Source organism: Quercus lobata, chromosome 2 (assembly GCF_001633185.2).
Source record: "Quercus lobata isolate SW786 chromosome 2, ValleyOak3.0 Primary Assembly, whole genome shotgun sequence".
NCBI classification, from domain to species: Eukaryota; Viridiplantae; Streptophyta; class Magnoliopsida; order Fagales; family Fagaceae; genus Quercus; species Quercus lobata.
Window position 1 is genome coordinate 73,810,744 of NC_044905.1, and position 20,159 is coordinate 73,830,902.

At 33.0% G+C, this 20,159-nt stretch overlaps 3 protein-coding genes across 4 annotated transcripts; 1 reads left to right on the forward strand and 2 right to left on the reverse strand.

The window, feature by feature from the left end:
- Window positions 1–900: 900 nt before the first annotated feature.
- Window positions 901–4,919, reverse strand: LOC115976553 (pre-rRNA-processing protein ESF2). 2 transcript variants are annotated; one of them, XM_031097889.1, is made up of 8 exons: window positions 4,782–4,919; window positions 3,526–4,246; window positions 3,329–3,392; window positions 3,158–3,225; window positions 2,605–2,694; window positions 2,398–2,528; window positions 1,371–1,523; window positions 901–1,286 (listed from the first exon to the last, which is right to left on the reverse strand). In XM_031097889.1, the coding sequence occupies exons 2-8, from the start codon at window positions 4,199–4,201 to the stop codon at window positions 1,269–1,271; spliced, it is 1,200 nt and encodes a 399-aa protein (XP_030953749.1). In that variant the 5' UTR covers window positions 4,202–4,246; window positions 4,782–4,919; the 3' UTR covers window positions 901–1,268. The 2 variants fall into 2 exon arrangements, with proteins under 2 accessions (XP_030953749.1, XP_030953750.1); XM_031097890.1 differs by lacking the exon at window positions 4,782–4,919 and adding an exon at window positions 4,466–4,743.
- Window positions 4,920–5,947: 1,028 nt separating this feature from the next.
- On the forward strand, window positions 5,948–15,400 carry LOC115976552 (pentatricopeptide repeat-containing protein At4g35850, mitochondrial). The gene is made up of 13 exons (XM_031097888.1): window positions 5,948–6,058; window positions 6,199–6,334; window positions 6,498–6,660; window positions 7,767–7,832; window positions 7,937–8,034; window positions 8,124–8,241; window positions 8,330–8,539; window positions 11,214–11,290; window positions 13,040–13,133; window positions 13,866–13,931; window positions 14,023–14,100; window positions 14,270–14,371; window positions 15,023–15,400. The coding sequence occupies exons 1-13, from the start codon at window positions 6,031–6,033 to the stop codon at window positions 15,119–15,121; spliced, it is 1,335 nt and encodes a 444-aa protein (XP_030953748.1). The 5' UTR covers window positions 5,948–6,030; the 3' UTR covers window positions 15,122–15,400.
- A 2,394-nt stretch (window positions 15,401–17,794) lies between these two features.
- Window positions 17,795–18,554, reverse strand: LOC115978248. Its single transcript, XM_031100271.1, has one exon. The coding sequence runs from the start codon at window positions 18,433–18,435 to the stop codon at window positions 18,031–18,033; it is 405 nt and encodes a 134-aa protein (XP_030956131.1). The 5' UTR covers window positions 18,436–18,554; the 3' UTR covers window positions 17,795–18,030.
- Window positions 18,555–20,159: the final 1,605 nt, after the last annotated feature.

Below are 20,159 nucleotides of genomic sequence, written 5' to 3' on the forward strand. Positions count from 1 at the left end.
TGCTTGTGGTGGGTTGATATTTTGATTGATTTTTGCGGATCAACTTTGGGTTGCTTCATCAACCTGGTTATGGTGGAGCTAATGACGACTTGGAGCTTGAATCAGAGTTGGGAGATGATTGATCAAAGCTAACGTTTGTAGATTTGGGTTGCTCACGGTGGCGGAGCTCATGGGTTGACTGGGTTGCAATGGCAGAGCTCGTGGGTTGTCTGGGTTACAGGTTGCAGTGGCAGAACTTGTGGGTTTGCAAGAGACTAAGTTGATTTTGGAAAGGAGTAAGAAATTTTTTTATTTTAAAAATAGAATATAAATAGAGTATGTCTAGAGCCTAATGTGAATGCATTCAAGAAAGAAAATTTATCTACGCCCACCAAAGGCAGAAAAGAAATTCTATATATACAAAAATTTTCACACCTAATGTGACAGATTGTTAAGTAGCAAGATGTCATTAGTGTGTCTAGATAAAAATCTGTTAACTCAATTGTTGTTGTGAAAAGTGTGATAAATTTTTTTGTGCATTCAGCATTGCTCAAGGCACAAAATATGCCTCGTTTCTCTTTGATGCTCGGCATGTTTCAATGAATAACGTAATTTGGTAAGAAAGATTTATAGTGCTGTGGTAGGCCCGACCATTATGACTTCTAGGTAGACATTTTCAAACTTATGGAATCGGAGACCAGATAACCATTGCCTCGACCTCTGTTATTACACGTGACAGTTGTGAATGAATTCCTTTTGCAGGACTCGCAAGCAATCCAGCAAACAAAAAAAAATACGTTTTCAGCCACAGCTCCATATAAGTGCAACTGTGATGATACTTTGTCCAAATCAAATTTGAATTAAAATATGGAATTAGTAAAAAATAAAGTAGACAACCATGCTAATAATTTGGCCCAGAAATTTTCACAAAGTGTAGGGCAGACATTCAAAGTGCCCTCAAGAAAATCCATTTCAGACATGGAAAGAACCGATTGATTATCTGGAACTCCAAGAAAGTCAGCAGTTCATAACTGTATTGGTGTCAACTGTCAAATGTGGTTCACACGTTGATTTCAAATGGTCCCTTGAGTAATCAGAGAGCACAGAATAAACTACTGAAGAATTCAAATGAAAACAACAAAACCAAGACTGACTATAAACTCATTATAATGTTGGGAACTCAAATTACAAAAATGAGTTTTCACACAAGTATTCACAAGTATATGCATTTGGCACTCAACTTAAGAACTTGATATTTAACTTATGTCAATTGCTTGAATACTTCATCACTAAGAATCAGCAAATACCTGCAAAGAGAATTGTTGGACAAACTTAAACAAGAAATGATAATAAAATAGATGAAATAGTTGTCAATTAACAAACTGACTTACCCCAGCCAGGGTATCTTTTGAAAGTCGAGCTTTGGCTTGTCCTGCATTATTTGTAACTGGTTGCTTTTGTGGGAAATGGCGAATAACCTTTGCTGCCTGCTGGCTAACAGGGAGATCGGAGTTCACTCCTAACTCTTGTTGGACCTTTCGCTTCTGTGGATGCAAGATAAAACAGATCGTATTGAATTACTGTAATGGCCTATTTGGATGGAGGGGAGGAGGGGGAGTGGAGGGGAGTAGAGTAGAGTTGACTAAAAATAAGCTAATTTTATGCTAAATCTACTCTACTCAACTCTACTCCCCCTCTCTCTCCCTCAATCCAAACGGATCATAACATTTCTCAAACCAAGAAAATCCTAAACTGAATGTCCTCAGTGATCTAAATTTCTGACTAAGAATGCCAAGCCTAAGGAGCAATTTGTATAAGTCAACATGATTGAGCAAAACCACGAAAGAGTAAATGAACTGCCACAAAATGCTTAATCCAAAATTCATGAATATCCATTAGTTTTTTTATAGAAGCAATAGCTCCATCCATTAATAATAATTAAACCCATTTTTAATTTAAATACATCACATAGTTTTGCAAAGTTTTAAACCTTCATCAAATAAAAAATTTCAATGATACCAATGCATTTGAATATTTCCAAATAAAGAATATAGACAGAATTCTACAAAAAGCTCAATCAAACTCATGGTTTTTTTCATGGGAAAAACACAACTCATACAATCACTGAACCCTACATCTCATTCTCCATCTCTTGTTATACTTGAGGAAACAGCACTATATTCAAAGATCATGCCTGCTAGTAAATTTGACAATGTGGATATTCTCTATTTAGCATTCCAGTTTGTTAAAAGTAATCAATTCCGCAAAACGGCAATGTATAAAGATCTTAAAAAACCTTTTTAAACATCCAAAGCTGAGTTTTTATATTAACTATGTCAATCAACATACAGAGTCTGGTCAACTGCATCCATGGTGTGATCAAGAAAAAGTATTATTTTGAAAAAATATATTTTGTACCTTCTGTAATCGTTCTTCTATAGCACTCAAAGCACGGGACTTATCAACTTTTTTGAGATAGAAATCCCGTTCCCTTTTGGCCGCAGAAATTTCTAAATCTAGTTTTTGCTCTCGAATGGCATTCTTCTCAACTGCAATAGAAGCATCTTAGGTTATATCGCTAAAGCACTACGATTTATATCACAGCACAATTCACAAAGGTCCTACCAATCTCTGCAGTAAGATCATCCCACTTGAATTTACTCAAGTACTTGATATTCCACATATCATAATAGAATTGTGACCTCTTCCTTCCACCTAAAGATGAACAAAAAAAAGCAGACAATTGATTCTCAATTACAAGAGAAAGACAAGTTGGCCACACTTTACTAGAAAAAACGAATAATATATATAAGCAAACTTAGAGAAATAAATCCTCTAAAATGGTTTTTTTTTTTTTAAATTCAATAGCTGGGGGAGAGAGGATTTGAACCCTAGATATCATTGTTGGAAACACCAGGTGCTAGTTGAGCTATAAGGCTGTTGGCCCTCTAAAGTGTATTCAATGAAACACATTGATAAACTAAGGCAGGCCTCTGGAAACCATAATTAATGCACAACTAAATAGGGCCCTGAAAATTCATAATTAATGTACCAAATTTAGCTGTCCAAAAGAACCCACTTTGCACGTCTTGAGAGGAACACCAATAATCTTTATGTATAAACAATTTAAAAAAAAAGAACCAAAAAAGAAGGTGATAATTTCCATCAAAACACATACCTATTTGTTCACCATTTAACATATTAGCAACTCTCTTAGCAACCTTTTTATCTGTAAATTCAACCCATCTACACGGCAAACAACAACTATCAAATAATTGGATACTACCAATTACAATTATCAAGCTTTAATAAACTAAAATGGAAGATATAAAAGAATTTTCAGACATACCCTTCAGAAAATTTTTGCTTTCCGTACTTACCAGCTCGACTACGATGTACTTGAGAAGCTGGATCTGTAAAAAACCAAAATTTCAACATGTATAGAAAATCATTGAAGGAAAAGGAAAACCAAAAAGGAAACAAGAAAAACCATGTAATTTTTTAAATTAATAAAAATGACAAAAGAAATTTACACTGGTTGCTTACTTTGAGATACCAGATAAATCCGATCTATTTCTCCATATTGAGAGAGAATAACACGAAGACCATCAGGATCCATTTTTGGAGGAATCCGACTCAAGTAGCAAATGCCACGCATGCCACCCTTTGCAGCTCGCTCCAAAACCCGCTTCTTCTTTTTTTCTCTCTGAAGATTTGCGGCGATCTTAGCATTCGCTTCTGAATACTCCTTATATCTTTTAACCATTTGTTCTTCCTCATCCAAAAGACTCTCTCCATTCACCTCTTCTTTAATCTTAGCCTTCCCAACTTCCACCGACAAATTTTTTTCTTCATTTTCACTAGCATCATCATCAGATTTTGAATTCCCCTCCACTTCTTTTTTGTTTAACAATAACTTATGTTCAGTTGGCATTTCATCATTGGATTTCAGACTATTAACCTCGTCTTTCTCCTCTAGAAGATTCCCTCCCTTAAACTCTAGTTGATCCTCTTGTTTATCCTCAACCTTCACAGTTCCCACTAATAAACCCTTTTTCATGCTGTTTGTGATTGCATCATTGAATTTTGGATTCCCTTCCATTCCGAACCTCCTGTCAACTGCTTCCTTTTCATTTAATAATTGCTTCTTTTTATCTTTCTTTTTTTTGCTACTTTTACCCCTGGATTTTGCACTATGAAAATCGCATTCTTCATCAGCCATTCTTACCAATGAAAACAAGACAGAAATCACAGTTTGACGATCACACTACAAAAAAAAGACAACATAAAACTGACAACCATAAGTAAATAAATAACAGCAGCAAGAAAATCAATATACAAAACTTATTTCATACAATTTCAAACCCCCCCAATTCTCATTTTAACCCATGAATCCTCCCCCTTAGAAAGAAAGCAAAAAAATCAATCTGACAAAAGATTAACCATGCATATCACAATCAAAATAGACGTTTATCAGTATCATTACCTCAAATTAGTGGCTTTCAAACTAGAGAGAAATTCAGATAAACCTTCAAATTCCACAAACTACAAAGCAAAGCAGTGAAAGTACAAACCACCCCACTTCCATTACACAGTTTCACACCTATACACATTACATAATTTACATCACCCACCCAATTCAGAAAACTCTCTCTCTCTCTCTCTCAAGTTTCAAGATACCCAAAACTCAACAGTGTAAAGAACAAATTTTTTTCACATATATAACAACAAAAACTCAAACAGAACAACAATAGCATAAACCCATATCAGCGTATAACCCTATGTAGAGAGAGAGAGAGAACCTGAAGATTGTGGGTGGCGCCGCCGAGCTGAGGTTGTGGGTGTGCGAGACGAGAGAAGGAAGAGAGGACAGTGATAGAGAGAAGAGAGGGAAATTCGATGGGGGTGGTATACTGCTTGGTTAGCTGGGCCGTAACTTAAACAAACCCTTCAAGCCCACTTACTTTGTAGTTTGTAGAGGTTTTTTTTTTTTAAGACGAGAATTTTTTTTACTTGACTGTGTTTGCAATGTTGGGCTCATTAAAATTTTCCCAACCAATGAAAGTTTTGATTTCCACAAACACGTTTGATGTTCAAAATCTTGGGAAATGCTTGGCTTCAATGCGTTTTGTGCACTGAATCTGATGGGATACTACCACGTGCTAATTTTTAGACACCAAAGTATTCTATCAGATCTAGTGCATAGGACACTGAACTTAAAATAAATCTAAAAATCTCATATTTTTCAATTATCAAAAAACAAATTTGTGAAAATAATAATAATAAATAAATTGATGTATTAAGAATTAGATATCCCCATCTCGACATGTGGTGGCACAAATCAAATGGCTTTCAAGACACCAAATATTTCATTCTCTCTCACACATAAAAATGAATCTCTATTTTCTTATTTATTAAAATGAATTGAATCTATCTTGTACTTAGATTTCCAAGATTCATTAGAATATAATGGGTCCGTTGGGTTAAACATTTTGAAGCTTAAAATAGTATTTTAAAAACTCAAAACTTTGTTTTGCAATCACAACTCTTTATAGGTTTTTTTTTTTTTTTTTTTTAATTTTATGGCCGAAACTCATTTTAAACTCAAAATATTGTTTTCCAACAACTTATAAAAATACACCTAATATGTATGAGATTCATTTTTGTCCTATAACTGTGCTTGTTGGGCTATTAGTTATAATTAGTTATAACTAGAATGGATCCATGATCATCTCCTCTCTTTCGTTTTGGGTTTTCACTTATCTCCCTAGAAGATTGAGATGGATTGGGACTATCCTCTAATTTTTTTTTTTTTTTTTGGCTCTATATATCATGATCATTATTCATTAAAATATATATATATATATATATATATATTAAAAATAAAAAGAGAAAATCGAGCCTAAGTAACCCAACCCATATATCCACATAAATTAAAACGGTGCGCTTAACCCCAAAAAACCCAGCCAAAAATTTCACTATCCCATAGCCAAAGGGTTTTACTTGTACTTGTACTTGTACAGTGTGAAACAGAAACAGAGACGAATAGCAATGAAGCTCCTCTTCCAATCTTTCACCGGTAATCCTCCATTTCCATTTCCATTTCCTATTTCACAATCTCTCAAAAACCCATCTTCCCAATTTCCCTTTTTTTTTTTTTTAATTTAAATCTCATAAATATGATTTTTTTTTTTTTTTTTTATATATATAAATTGTCAGGCCACCATAGATCAGTAGCTCGAGTACTGGGTCGCCGGTACTTTGCAGCTTCAACAGAAGAATATGCAAAGCGAAACTACGCCAACAATGTCTCTGAGTACAACTCTGTTGTGGGCTCACTCACTGCCCAAAGAAGGTACTCTTTTTTTTTTCTTTTTTTTTTAATACTTCTATACATTCATTTTTAGCTTTTTAACATTAACAAAATTTTCATCGTTATCTTTATTAGTATGTGAAAAGAACTTACTTTTTTTTTTTTATAGTACAAGACTTGATTTTTATGGGTGTATACTATATAGGCATTTCTTGTTGAGGGATGTGTATGATGATATGATGTTGGATGGGGTGCAGCCCACAAGGGATGTGTTCCACTCCCTCATTGTTGGGACCATGAAAGGCGTCCGCTTGCAAGACGGTTTTTACTTCAAGGATCAAATGAAAACCACCGGTTTGCTTCCTGATGTATGCGTCTTTTACTCTCATTTTTTAAAACTATAATTCATGTAGTAGGACTTAGGACTATAGTTTTTCTTAGGTGTTGTGGCTTATATTACTTAAATTAAATTTAACAGCCGGGTTGCATTGGAATTTAATTGTCGTTAGGGAAGATAACACTGTTTGTTCTGTATTCGTAATGCAGTCAAGTGATTGAATTTAATTGGGGAGCTTAAGTTTTTCCCATTTAGTATATATGGGATTTTCAGAAATGTGATGTTTGTAGATAACAAGTTTTTAAATTGATCCTTATTGAGCAATTATAGAGGCCCGTTTGGTTTTTATTTTTATTTTTTGGGTTGGATGATTGATGCTGTGTATGTATGGGATTTATTGCAAGTCAGAAATGTGATGTTTGTATATAAAAATTTGCTCATGTGATCTCTGTGAGAATTTTAGAACCCCAATTCTTTTTTTCATGTTAATGTTCTGTTTGATTGCTGATGTGTATGAGGAACAAATAGTAAGGAAGCTGGGAAATTTTCTTTTTCTGTTTAAAATCTTGCAAGGAGAAACGGATTGGTTTGATTTTTGTTTTGTGCTGATGTTTCTCTCATAGGACATAAAGAAGATGGTTTTGGTTAGTTAAATGTTAATATTAGTTGTGTGAAGTAGGGTTGTGCATGTTCGTTATTTATTGTATTTGCTATACCTTTTAGGGCATTGTGCTTGAATATGACAGAGAACTTCTTGTGGCTGATACAGTGAATTACGGATAAGATAAGCTTATGCAATCAGTATTAGGATTTTTTTCTGTGCTTGTTGTGTGTGTGTGTTTTTCAGGGAGAAGCTGTGTGCATTCATCTGTACCAAAAATAAATATGTGTCCCTTTTGAAGTTTTCCCCCCTTCAAGTAGGGAGAGATTGTTTTATTCTCTTATTTATAGTATGCTGTAAATTTAATTATTTTCAAATGCATGAATCCACTAGACCAGTAAATAAGTTGATCCAATATTTGTGTATGTGCTCTGTTTTGTATCTCTTAATGTCAAAGCTTTCAATTATGTAAGCCAAATTTATTATTAATCCTTTTTTTTAACAGATGTGAATTTGTGTTTTTATTAATGTCATAGGTTAATTTATACAACATTTTAATCTCGTTATGCGGGAAATGCAAAAACTCTGACCAGGCGGTCCAGGTATATTGGAGCCTTAATTTGTAATGAATACATTATTTCGTTTTTATAGCATTTGAAGCTTAATCAGACTGTTTTCTTAATAACTTTTTCTATTTGAATAAAAGATTTTGGAAGAAATGAAGAAATCTGAAGTAAAGCCCAATGCCCAAACTTTTGTCTGTCTACTTAATGCATGTGCTGCAGCAGGCCGGTTAGATCGAGTGTATGTTACTTTTTGCTATGAGTTTTCATATTGGCCTACCTTGGTACATTTTTTACTACAAAATTATAAGCTACACTTTAACATGATAGGTATGCAATTGTTCGTGATATGACTGCTGCTGGTGTTGGGTTGAACAAATTCTGCTATGCAGGACTTATAACTGCACACAAGAACAAGACACCTGTAGCAGATGATTTTGCCACCAAAGTATCCAAATATGTTTCTCTGCTTTAATTAGTTTGTATTGTCTCATTTTTCTCTTAAGAGTTTTCTAATATTTCGCTTTTGTGGAAAGGTCATTGAGTTTGTTGAGCGGTCTAAGGACTCTTTGGCAGTTGATTCAACTGGCACTACTGCTGAAAATGTGATGATGGGTGTTTCAGAAGAAGAAATGTATAATATACCCACTGCCGAATATGTTTATAGGCGTGGAGGTTTTGTAAACAGGCAGCTGATGATTTATCATGTTGCTCTTCATGCTTGTGCAGATCTCAAGAATGTAGAGGTACTAGTCAACATCTCTGCTTACCTCTTGATTTTACTTGTTAAGAAAAATCAAATTCTTCCAGCTCCTATGCATGTGTGTGACTGTTCTTACAAATTTTGGTACTGACAACAAAAATCTCTTATCTGATAAGCCAATGAGTGCTAGCTCAAATGACATTCAAAAGCATGCTTAAAGCTTAAAGCCTAGCTGGCCAAAGCAAATCTGATCTAATGAAGCTTGTCTCAAGTGAACACGTTTTTGGTGCTTTTTGAAGAAGCACAAAAGCTTGCCTAGGCATTCCTTTTTTCCATTTTGGTTTAAAAATATTTGAATCATTATAATTAATCACTTAATTGTGAAGGAAATGACATAGACCACTGAATCATTATACAAATAGTATTCTTCAGGTGTTCTATTACACAAACAATTTTTTGTTTACATATAAAAAGACAAGAACAATATAGTTTTAGTGGATGAATCTAGACAAGAGTAGGGTGGATGAAGTGAAGAACCACAAAAGATCGCTTTATAAAAATTTATACAATACTTATAAAACTGCTATACGAACTATTGTGCTCTAATGAATGTTGAACTGTTAAGAGGCAACATGTTCATAAAATGAGCGTAGTTGAAATGCAAATGTTAAGATGGATGAGTGAAAATATACGGAAAAATAGGATTCAAAATAAGGAAATCCATTGAAAGATCGGGGTAATCCCTATTAATGAAAAGATGAGGGAAAGTCACTTGAGATGGTTTGGTCATGTTCAGAGGAGAGCAATTAATGCACCAATAAGAAAGAGTGAATTGATCCTAGTTGAGGGATCGAAAAGAGGTAAAGGAAGACCAAAAATAATACTAGTAGAAGTTAAAAAAAAAAGGACGTGTCAATTAACAAAGTAACAGAGAGTATGACTTTAGATAGAATAGAAGAAAAGAATAAATGTGATTGACCCTAACGAATTTGTTGAGGATCCATAGTTGACTTCAAAATTTTGGTACTAAGGTATTTTTGTTGTTGTATCAAAAGACAAGAACAATTATAATTTTATCATTCTTGTGCTTTTTGGTTTTTGCCTTTGGTATATATTTTGATTGAACCAAATACTTCATTTTAATCATAGCTATTATAATTATGTATTTTTATAAAGCACAAAAGATAAGTATTGTATAAATTTTTATATGTAAATTTAAGGTGACTAGACTATTATCATATTGTTCATTGCTAATTGTTTACAAATTTTATATTTCAAAATTGAAATAATTTATTTAAAATTTGAACTTATAAAAATATTTTAAATTTGAACTTATAAAAATATTTAAAATTTGAACTTACAAATTTTATGCAATGCCATATCCATTTGAGCTTAGGACAAAATATATTATCTTGATTTATTAACTTTTTTTATTTATTATATGCTATGAATATAAGAGGTTGTTAATCATTATATTTGAAAAATGTGCACTTTACTTCAACAAGGTGTGCCCTAGTGAATTGTGCATAGACTACAGGATGCATGTGTGCTTGACATTTTTACCAACGCTAGTACCTTCTCCCCTTGTAAGAGTAAGGTGGAAGGGTGAGGTCATGCTGTCATGGTTTCAAGACCAGTGTGCATGCAACTTACCAACAAGGGAAAAAAAATATCTTGTCTGAAAGGTAGCATTATATGTGATGATGAGCCAATGCTTATGATACAAATCTTTACTAGGGAAATGCCAGCTGTAAAATTAGATTGAAACTTTGTTGGTTACATGTTACTTATCTGAACAAAGTTTAGAACCTTGTTACCACCATCAAATTAGTTGACATTCTTGATACTCTAGTATATTTGAGCTTTTTTTCCCCTTTTCACAATTATTCTCTCATCTGTAAAAACAAAAGGAACTTATTCAGGCAAGTTCTGTTTAAAATAGTTCATATTCTGGGTCCAAGAAATCCGAAATCAATAAGAAAGAATAAAAATTGGGCTATGTTTCCCAAGAGAAGCTGCATTTGATTAGTAGATCCCCATCAGTATGATGTCTTAGCCCGATCCTGCAATATCATGTGAGTGAAGAAGGGCAATGCCGCTTGTAAAGCTCTTCATTTTGAAAGGTTTTGTCATCATGGCTGCAAATGAATAGTTCAAGCCTTACTCTCTCTTTTTTCGGATAAGCAAGCTCAAGCCTAACTTTTGTCTGAACAATATGCTCTCATGACCTTCTGTCACCTATTTCATTTGTTAGTTTGTATCTATAATTATATACAGACACAGAAGACTAGGAAAAAATTGTTGTTTTGAAGCCCTAATGTAGAAGTCCTTATTTATAACATAAATTTTCCTCTATTGTTGCTCGGTTTAGTGATTTTTTTTTTAATAAGCAATAAATTTCATTGAAAAAAGCTAAAAGAAATTACAAAGAATGCAAAGCACACAGGCAGCATGCTAAGAGGCAAACTGAAAAAAAATTAAATAACAAAGAAAGTATAAAAATCAAGCAGATCAGGCAGAGAGTTGAAAGTAAAAACAGCTGAAGCATTTACGCATCCAAAAAAAGTCTGAAAGAAGAGAAGCTTCAACTCATTAATTGCTTAATTTTCATTTATTTTTCTGTTGCTTAATATCTAAGAATTGAGAGAATTTTCTGTTGAATGCTATGAAGCAATTTTCTGCTTTTATATGGGTGCTTTTTTTTATGACCATGGTAGGTGATGGAAACTTTGTTGGAGATGCTAAAGAATAATGGAAACACTCCTGATGTCTTTACTGTGATGCAAGTTATGAGGTAAATAGTTGTTGATGAATAATTTCGAATTATTTCTTGCATAAATGAGCTATGGACTACCATGGATGTGGCAAATACATGAATACATACATGATATATGTTTATTTGTACAGATGCATTCATTGATATTAAGATCATGACTGAAAAGTTCAATTCTTAGTGCATGTGTGCTTTTTCACTTGTGGTTCATACTTGCATTTTAAGTGAGAATAGTTTTGTCTCTTAGTTTAGTTGATCTGTTCTTCTCTGTGCAACACTGGCCTAAAAAGGAACCAAAAAAAAGGCGTGAAAAAGCCTTTGCACGTAAATCATTAAGAGATGCAGCTGTCACAGATTCACTAATTTTATAAGGTTTAGAATCTGTATTTACATGACCTTCCTGATCATTACTCAATATGGGCATCCTGGCCATGGAACATTTGGTGCAGTAGCCTACTTTAATCTGCAATCCATTTTGATGTTAATGATTTGCGATTCTCTTGTTGCGTGCGTTAGATAAATTTTGTAAAATGCAACAATTGATACTCCTGACTGGCAAATGCATATTTTTTGTTTGTGTGCCATTTGAGCTGGAGTGGGATGTGTGTGTGTGTGTGTGTGTGTGTGTGTGTGTTTTGATTATGTAAGGATGTTTCTAATCCATTTGAGTTTATTTTAATTGACCAACATATATGCTACACTTTCTTCTTCTTCTTCGTTTTTTTTAAATTGAGAATCTAATATGCTACACTTCTATGATAACAAAACTAGAAGAAAAATAATTTTGGTTATAATTATCAAAAAAGAGTATGTATCTGCATCTGTAAACTGCAACAAGTCATGCTCCTAAAGTGGCCAATACATATAGAAGATGTGTTTGTCTGATTTGGTTAAGCTAGAGCATTGCCAGTCCATTTGAGTCAAGCTAAATTGGTAAAAACATTATGTATGCTTCTCTTATAACAAACTGGAAGAAAATTAATTTTTGGTTATCGATGTGAAGGTGAACTTACATGTAAGCTAACTGCCCTGCTGATTGTCTCATGAAATTGGTATCTCTCACCAGTAGCTGCTGCATGTTACTTAGAATTTTTTTAATAAAAAAAGAAAAGAAAAGGCAAAAACTGTATGGTCTGGTTGATGAGCTTAGAGCAGTTCTATAGATGAATATCTTTGGTTTTACAAATCCCACTTGCCCAGGCATATTCTTGGATGGGATGTGGTTTACATTATGATACTTATCAAAAAATATATTGTTAAAGAGAAAAATAAAAACATAACTCAGGACCAGCAAGCACTGCCAAGGAAGTTTGTCATGGCTAATAACATTTGCAATTCAGCCATCACTTTATAGGTCCTTTGCAGTGAGCCAAAAGCTTAATCTTTTCTTTGGTTGTATCTTCAGAAGTTCCACTGATCTATATCTTTGTAAGGTAGGCTTTTCCATTTTCTTCCATTCCTTGTAAACTCTGGTTAGGTCTGTCTGTGTCTGTTGACTCTATTCTGGAATCTCTCTATTAACCTGATTTCTCTGGACATTACGTTCTATCCACCTTGCCATTTTGTATTTTGTGTGTATGTGTTCTGGAATACTTTCTCTATTTACTAGACGGTGCTCCTGATATTATATTCTTTTATTTTGCCTTCATCCTATCTTTTTCTTTTTTTTTTTCTTTTTTGAGAAAGTTCATCTTATCTTACTTGACCTTTCTTTTTGGCCATATCACTTTACATATTTCTGTATTGCCTTAAACTAACATTTATTTGCAGGTGCTATCTACATTCTGGGGACATCGATCGTGGCCTTAAAACTTTTGAAGACTACATGAGTTCAGGGAAGCCGCCTATAGTGGAACTATATGTGGTGAGTTTTTAAACCAATACAATTTCTGCAATGTGCTAAGTCGGATATCTTTTCTTTCAGTAAATAATAAAAATTCTTTTAAAAATTAATGAATAGATAGACAGGAAGAGTATACTACCCAAGAAATTAGAATAAAATTTTAAGAGAGAATTGCAATTATGAATGAATATATTAATTCTTAATATCTGAATGCTGTTACCTTTGTTATATGATCTTGACAAAATTTTGGATTTACAGTTTTACATTGTTCTTGGTTTTAGACAACCCGATGAACATATCACTTTGCTGTTAATACTGCATTAAGTTATCAGGGTAATTTGTACTAATCAAAAAAGTTTATTGGAGTAATTGTGTAATGACCAGCTTTCTTAGAATGTTTTTTCCCTTTATAAATTTCCTCCATCCCAATGTTTATCTCATTACTTTTTTGTGTAGATGTATTTTTCAATTTTGTTTTTGCTCCTTTTGGCTCTTTCTTTTCATTTTCCCTGTGTACTAGGATAGTGCTTTTGTTTTGGGGGGTGCTATTTTAATGATATTCAGTTTGTTATTGAAAAGGAAAAAGCTCCTTGGGGGGACAACGAAGATGTTTCTATTCGTGTTTGTCAGTGACAATCGTTTGGTTACTTTGTGCCGGTTAAAAGTGGATTTCATGTTTATGTAATGTATAGTCATATCAAGATATTATTGTATTATACAGACATTAAATTACTGTGATTTATGTGGTTGTAGACACTTGTAGAGGGAGCCATGGTTGGGCATACTCCCAAGGGAATGCAACTTGCTCAAGACACGCTGGTATGGTTGTTATGTAGCTTCTTACTTGAGTTCCTGATTCATTGTCTTGATTGGTTTAACCCTATCTGCGGTTCTACATTTTCTTATGCAGGTAAACATGAATTCCAGGGACTTCTTCTTGAGCCCAAAAATGGGGAGTGATCTCCTCCTTTTAGCTTCTGGTGAAAAAGTATGTAATACCTTGTTTAATTACTTGATTAGATCCCTGTGGTTGCTAGGGAGAAGGAGAGATTTTGTTATTTGTCCTGGCTCTATATGATTCTTTATCATTCTTCCTAGCCTGTATATTTTGGTTTATACTGTCTATTTTCCAACTAAATTATAATATATCCTTGCAGACTGGTGGATATACTACTGCTAACTATATATGGGATCTGATGCAAGCTCGCAACTTTATTCCTTCACCTCCTGCTGTGGAAGCATATTACAAGGGCTTAAAAGTGAGTTTCTTGCCTAGATAATGCTTAAGAAATAGTAAATTCTCATGAGTGATTTTCTTAGCACATCTGTTTCGACAATGGTGTTACTTAGCTGTTAGACTGCAAATTACTCTGGATGTTACTTAGAAATCTATGGTGTTAAATATTGTTTGAAAACTTTGAAAACAAGTTGAAATCTTTAACAAAAGGAGCCTAAAACTACTGTTTGAGTATTTTTTTGGGGAGCAACATTTAAGTTAATTGTGCTAGACTGCTAGTGCTGGGCTAGAAAGTATTGTTTGAGCATTGAAGACTAAGCCAGAAGAGGGAATAGAAATCATTTATTGTCATGTATGAGGGATTTTTTTTTTAGATCCAAAAAGTTAGTAATGACCTAGATTGTTTCCAGCCCAACACAACCAGAAGTTGTAATGCTTCATAGCAGAAAGTGCAGCTAGCTATTTTTACAGTCAATAACAATATCCTCTAAGTTGTCAAATTCCAGTCCTTGGTCTTCTGGATGCATCCAAATGCCTGCAATTGCTACTATGTCTGGCCATGCTGACCCTCATATAGCTAGATATCTCTTCATATATGAATTATGTGCATATTCATAACTGATTCCCATTATGTGCATATTCGTAACTGTGTCCATTTTTGTTCTGGGTTCAGGAACGTGAAATACCTGAAGATGATCCACGACTGTTGCTGGTTTCTAAGACTTACGACAACCTTCGCCAAAGATCTGGACCAGGACCTCGACGACCTTAGTTGGATGATAACAAAAGATTCCTTGGAGAGTCTTTGGCATGGATTTTTTGGTTATATTATTTATGTTTTGATGCAAGAGATACAACTACAAGGATTTGTGCAGGCCTAATCCTCTGTTGTATCAAAGATCATGTAGAATTTATAATGGTCTCTGTATTGTTCTTAGCTTCATACACAGTTTTAATCAAGTTTTAGAATGAGAAACATGAGGAATAAGGACATTGTAGTATTTTGATATTTCTTCAAGTAAAGCATCAATGTGTTGGCTGCTTCTTAGTTCTTGGCTTCTTGCCCCTTTCCTTCCACTTTCTATTCTTGTATCCAGCAATGAGTTGCAGGCATGTACTCATTCCATAAGGACCTAATTAAACACTGAACTAATAAATAGAAATTGAGCTTCACTGTCCTATTGGTTATTTTTTTAGGTAAAACTACAATATGTATTAATTGAGTGAAAAAAGTGTCAACGTATCAACCATATTCATAAATCATATGATACATGTGTATTATATAAATCATATGTATTTGATTTGTAAATCACATGTATCATTCATAAAATAATAATAATAATAATAATAATATAAGTCACATGTATCGGATAATACATAGATATATGTGCATTTAAATTGGATTTTTTTGTTCAAATTCCTGCTTTCACTTAAGTGTAACAAGTTGTTGGACTTATTTTTTAGTAAAAAATTATTGGGTTATTGGTTGAAGCCAATAAGATAACATGTTCAAGATTTTTTTATTTTTTATTCTCTTACTCTCATACAAAATTTGGACCACACTTAGACATTTTAGTTGGACATTTGATTTTTTTTTTTTAATTTATAATTATGAATAAAGTATTAAATAACCATATAATTTTTATTTTATTTTTATAAATCCAAAAAAACTTGAATGTCAAGAAGAAATATTAAATGTTGGAGATGATGAAGATATAATTTTGCATTGTTAACCACCGGGGTGATTGGTCTAGTGGTCATGTCATCATGGGCTCACTCTTAAGGGTTTGGGAGGTGAATGTTCCAAGTTCAAATCCCACAATGGAAAGTATATCAAGTGGAAGACGCTAACTCAAGTTGCCTCCTCTTCTATCCATTTTTAGTTCATCAAAAAAAAAAAATTTTGCATTGTTCATTAACAATTCTGGACTTGGAAGATTTTTTGTAACATATGTGATAAGGTGGTTATATAAATATCTATATATATATATAATGTGTAGGATTGATTTCAAATTAAATTATAAAGTTCAAATTAAGCTCTAAATATTTGTTCTAAAAAAAAATTAAGCTCTACATATTAAAAAATGTTTAACTCAAAGTTTCAAACGATAAACCTTATTAGTTATTTTAGTTTTTTTTTTTTTTTGATAATCAACTACACACCTTTTTACGATAACTTTGTTAAGGAAAAGTGCTTAAACAAATTATTTGATGTGATTACTTGATACATGCATCTATCGGTTTATGAAAATTATTTTACTGAAGTATTTTTCATCAACGGCGTCATCACACATAATGGGTTATGGGTTTAAATTAAAACCTTTTTTTTCCCCTTAAACTTGTAGAATCTAATTTAAAAATTTTGGAAAAAAATATTGTAAAGTTTAATTTGAAACGACCTTAAAGGCCTAAAGAGATATTTTCAAAGAGTAACATTTGAGACATTACTTTCTCATAGATTCACCATTAATATCACTTAAATTAACACTAATCACAACATATCAACTTAACAATCATAAAATAAATTTACGTCTTACAACGTATATTCAATTTTTTTTTTTTTGAGAAAGAACGTATATTCAACTTATTGGCACCTCCTCTCCTATCTATCAGACTATCTAAAAAAAGTTTGGTCATATATTTGGTTCTCGTATCAGATCATTGCACATCCTTTAATTCTCACAGTCTGTCTGAATGAATGCACCGATATATACGCGCTTTCCATTTAATTCTCTTGCTTCATGCACGTTCATTATAGTGCTTTCTTTTATGGTTTCATTTAATTGATTAGTTGGCCTTTTATTTTAATCCTTGCAATGCCTCCAACAAAAGAAAGTTTCACTTTTCCCACTGCAATAAACTTTTGCTGTATCCCATATCCGTGACCAATTGATAATTTAAGGTGGCTAGGTAGTAGGTACCACCACCCTGAATTTGTAACTAATATTCTTTTTCTACTTTTTTTGGCCGGAGAACTGCTTAAATGATGATTAGAACCTGTTATCCTTCACTTATACGGATTAGAATTCTGAAGATTCCAAATGACACCATAATATGCTGCTTGATTTCTAGTTATTTTGGTAATTACCATACCAATTGCACGTGCTTCTCTTTTCCCCTAACCATTGTAGATGTTCTACCATTTGCCACTTCCAAATTTACATTTAGCACAATCTAATATTGAATTGGTTTCCAAGAATTTTCTAACAACTAAACTCATTCGAAATGCACACGAACTGATTGTGATGTTTCAACACTTCAAAAAAAAATAATAATAATGAAAAAAACCTTAATGCCACCAACAAGAAAGAGAAGAAAATAACATGCGTTGTGTTCCTAATTAATTTTCATTTTTAATTCTTAAGAGGCTTCATATTAGTGTTCATTTTCCACGTTTTAAATTCATTGGGTATTAAATAAGTTTGCTTAAAAAATAAGCTTGAGATTAATAGTAACAAACACTGGTTTAGATGTGCTAGAGTGCAAGAACAGGGTGCAGAATGCAGATACAATACCAACCCTTCTACCAATAATCAACTTACCATTCCAAGTAGTATTTGGAAAAGAAAAGGATAACATAAACCAAAAAAGCAAGATCATTCTTAAACGAATTACAAACCAAATTACAATCCATTACAGGATCACTTATGATCAAGGACATGTAAATCCAATGAAGACCCATTAAGCAACTTTTGAAATAGAGTACCTTGAGGACAAGCCATTAAGCTCATGACCTTTCTTAAGGCTCTTCAATGATGTAGGGTTGATCTGTACGAACAAGTAATTGCCAGCAAAAATATCACCAAAATAAGCCTGTCTTTCCTTGAATCTCTTCAACGCCTTCGCACATGAGAGTCTCACTGAAGAGAACAGCCTAACTTTCCTCCTCAAGAACCTTCTCAAGCTTGGAACTTTAAGCTTGAATCTCCTCCTTATAGGCACCCTTTTGAACCTGAACCAGCTCCTTGATTTCCCAACATACCTCTCTCCAATTTCTTCATCATCATAACCATCAAAACCATCATCATGTCCAAGTCTTTGGTAAGGAAGAAACTTGGTTAGTGAGGCCATCTCAGTGCCAGACATGGCTAAAATTTTAGAAACAAAAAACAAAGACAACCCAAATGATTGTATGTTGTGGAGAATGTATAGCCAGTCCTTATATTTCTATTCAGAGAGTACTCCAACTCTAATTATACTTGGGTCTTCTTATCAAATACGTACTATATTAATAATCACAAGAAGGAAAGAAGGGTTGGTTTTCAGAAACTGTTGGATACATTAAATGCGATAGAGGAAGCTGGTGAAAATTGCCTAGTGGTACCAAAAACTATTAATGACCATTGACAAAGGAAGTCACAAGTTAACGAATGAGAATATGATTACCACACGGACTTGCTATCTTTTGTCAAAAAACAAACAAATAGATAGATATATATCCAGCTAAAAAATAGATAGATGCATACTCACTTTTGTCAACCAAACAATAAATAAATAAAGGATTTTACTAATGTGTGCTTAATTTTCATTTTTGGAAAAAAATTTCTCAAGAATTGAAAAAGTAATGACAGTTTTTTCAATTTCTAAGAAAATGTTTTCAAAACTAGAAAGCTTAATGTGTGCCCTAAGGGCGCACATTAACCGGACCCATAAATAAATACTCTTGCTCACATTCTTCATAAATATACAAATAATAATATGATGCTGACATTCTAAACACACATTTTCTCACAATTTACACATATTTTAATTAATGATTAAATTACATTTTCATCAAGTATATTAGTGATGAAATCATCCGTTAGTGATGTAATCCAATCATAAGTGGCACATAAGTACATCTAAGATAAAGTCGATGAATAAAAGAAATAAAAATAAATAAATAGACATCCAAAATTGGTTTACATAAAGAATAGTTTAACTAATAACGAGATTTTTAGTATGCATTTGATATCAACTTATTTAGCTTTTTGTTAATTTATTTTTTTGTTAAAAGTGTGTTAAAGTATACTTGTTCTTAGAAAAAATGATTTTTTTTTTTTTTAATGTGAGGTTTTAAAAATTTATAAATAAAAAACCAAAAGTTAAAAACTTGTTGAATAAGATGAAGGCAAACAAACACATGTGCCCATTTGGGATGCATTTATACACCAGTTTATTGCTTACTTTTCCTACCATTTGTAAATCCCACAGAACTCTCTACTTATTTTATTTAGCTCTTATTCTTTTATCTTTTATTTATAGTATTTTCAGTAAAAAATTAGATAAGTTATTTATAAATGAATACATAATTAAACAATTATTGACTTCTAATCAGGTGGTGGGGATCAGGGCGTAGGGGTCCAAAAACCCATAGAGTTTTCATCAACAACCATCTCTGCGTCCGTAAGATTAAATTTTTTTCTGCCAAAGCCATTGAATGCTGACCTCCACAAATTACACTAAACAGTTGGTTTTTTTTTTTTTTTTTTCAACGCCAGTGCATAAAACTCATCCACCAGTTGATTGTTCTTACGGATGTAAATAATTCTCTGTTTTCACACACCAAATAATTATAAGGAGAAAAATGTAACGCAGCTCCAAAATAATAGTTAGAGGTTTTCATACTCAAAATCTGAGGAGACTTAGGATCCATTGGGCTAATATCACGGATCATATATTTCACCAGCAGTTGCACAACCATGTGGAGTACTTTGACATTACAAAAAGGGAAGGAACCAAGGGAATTACCACCCCTTTGATTCCAAATTATTGTACATCTTACACATTTGAATATTTTAAGAGAAAAATAAATTTTTTTTACATAAATT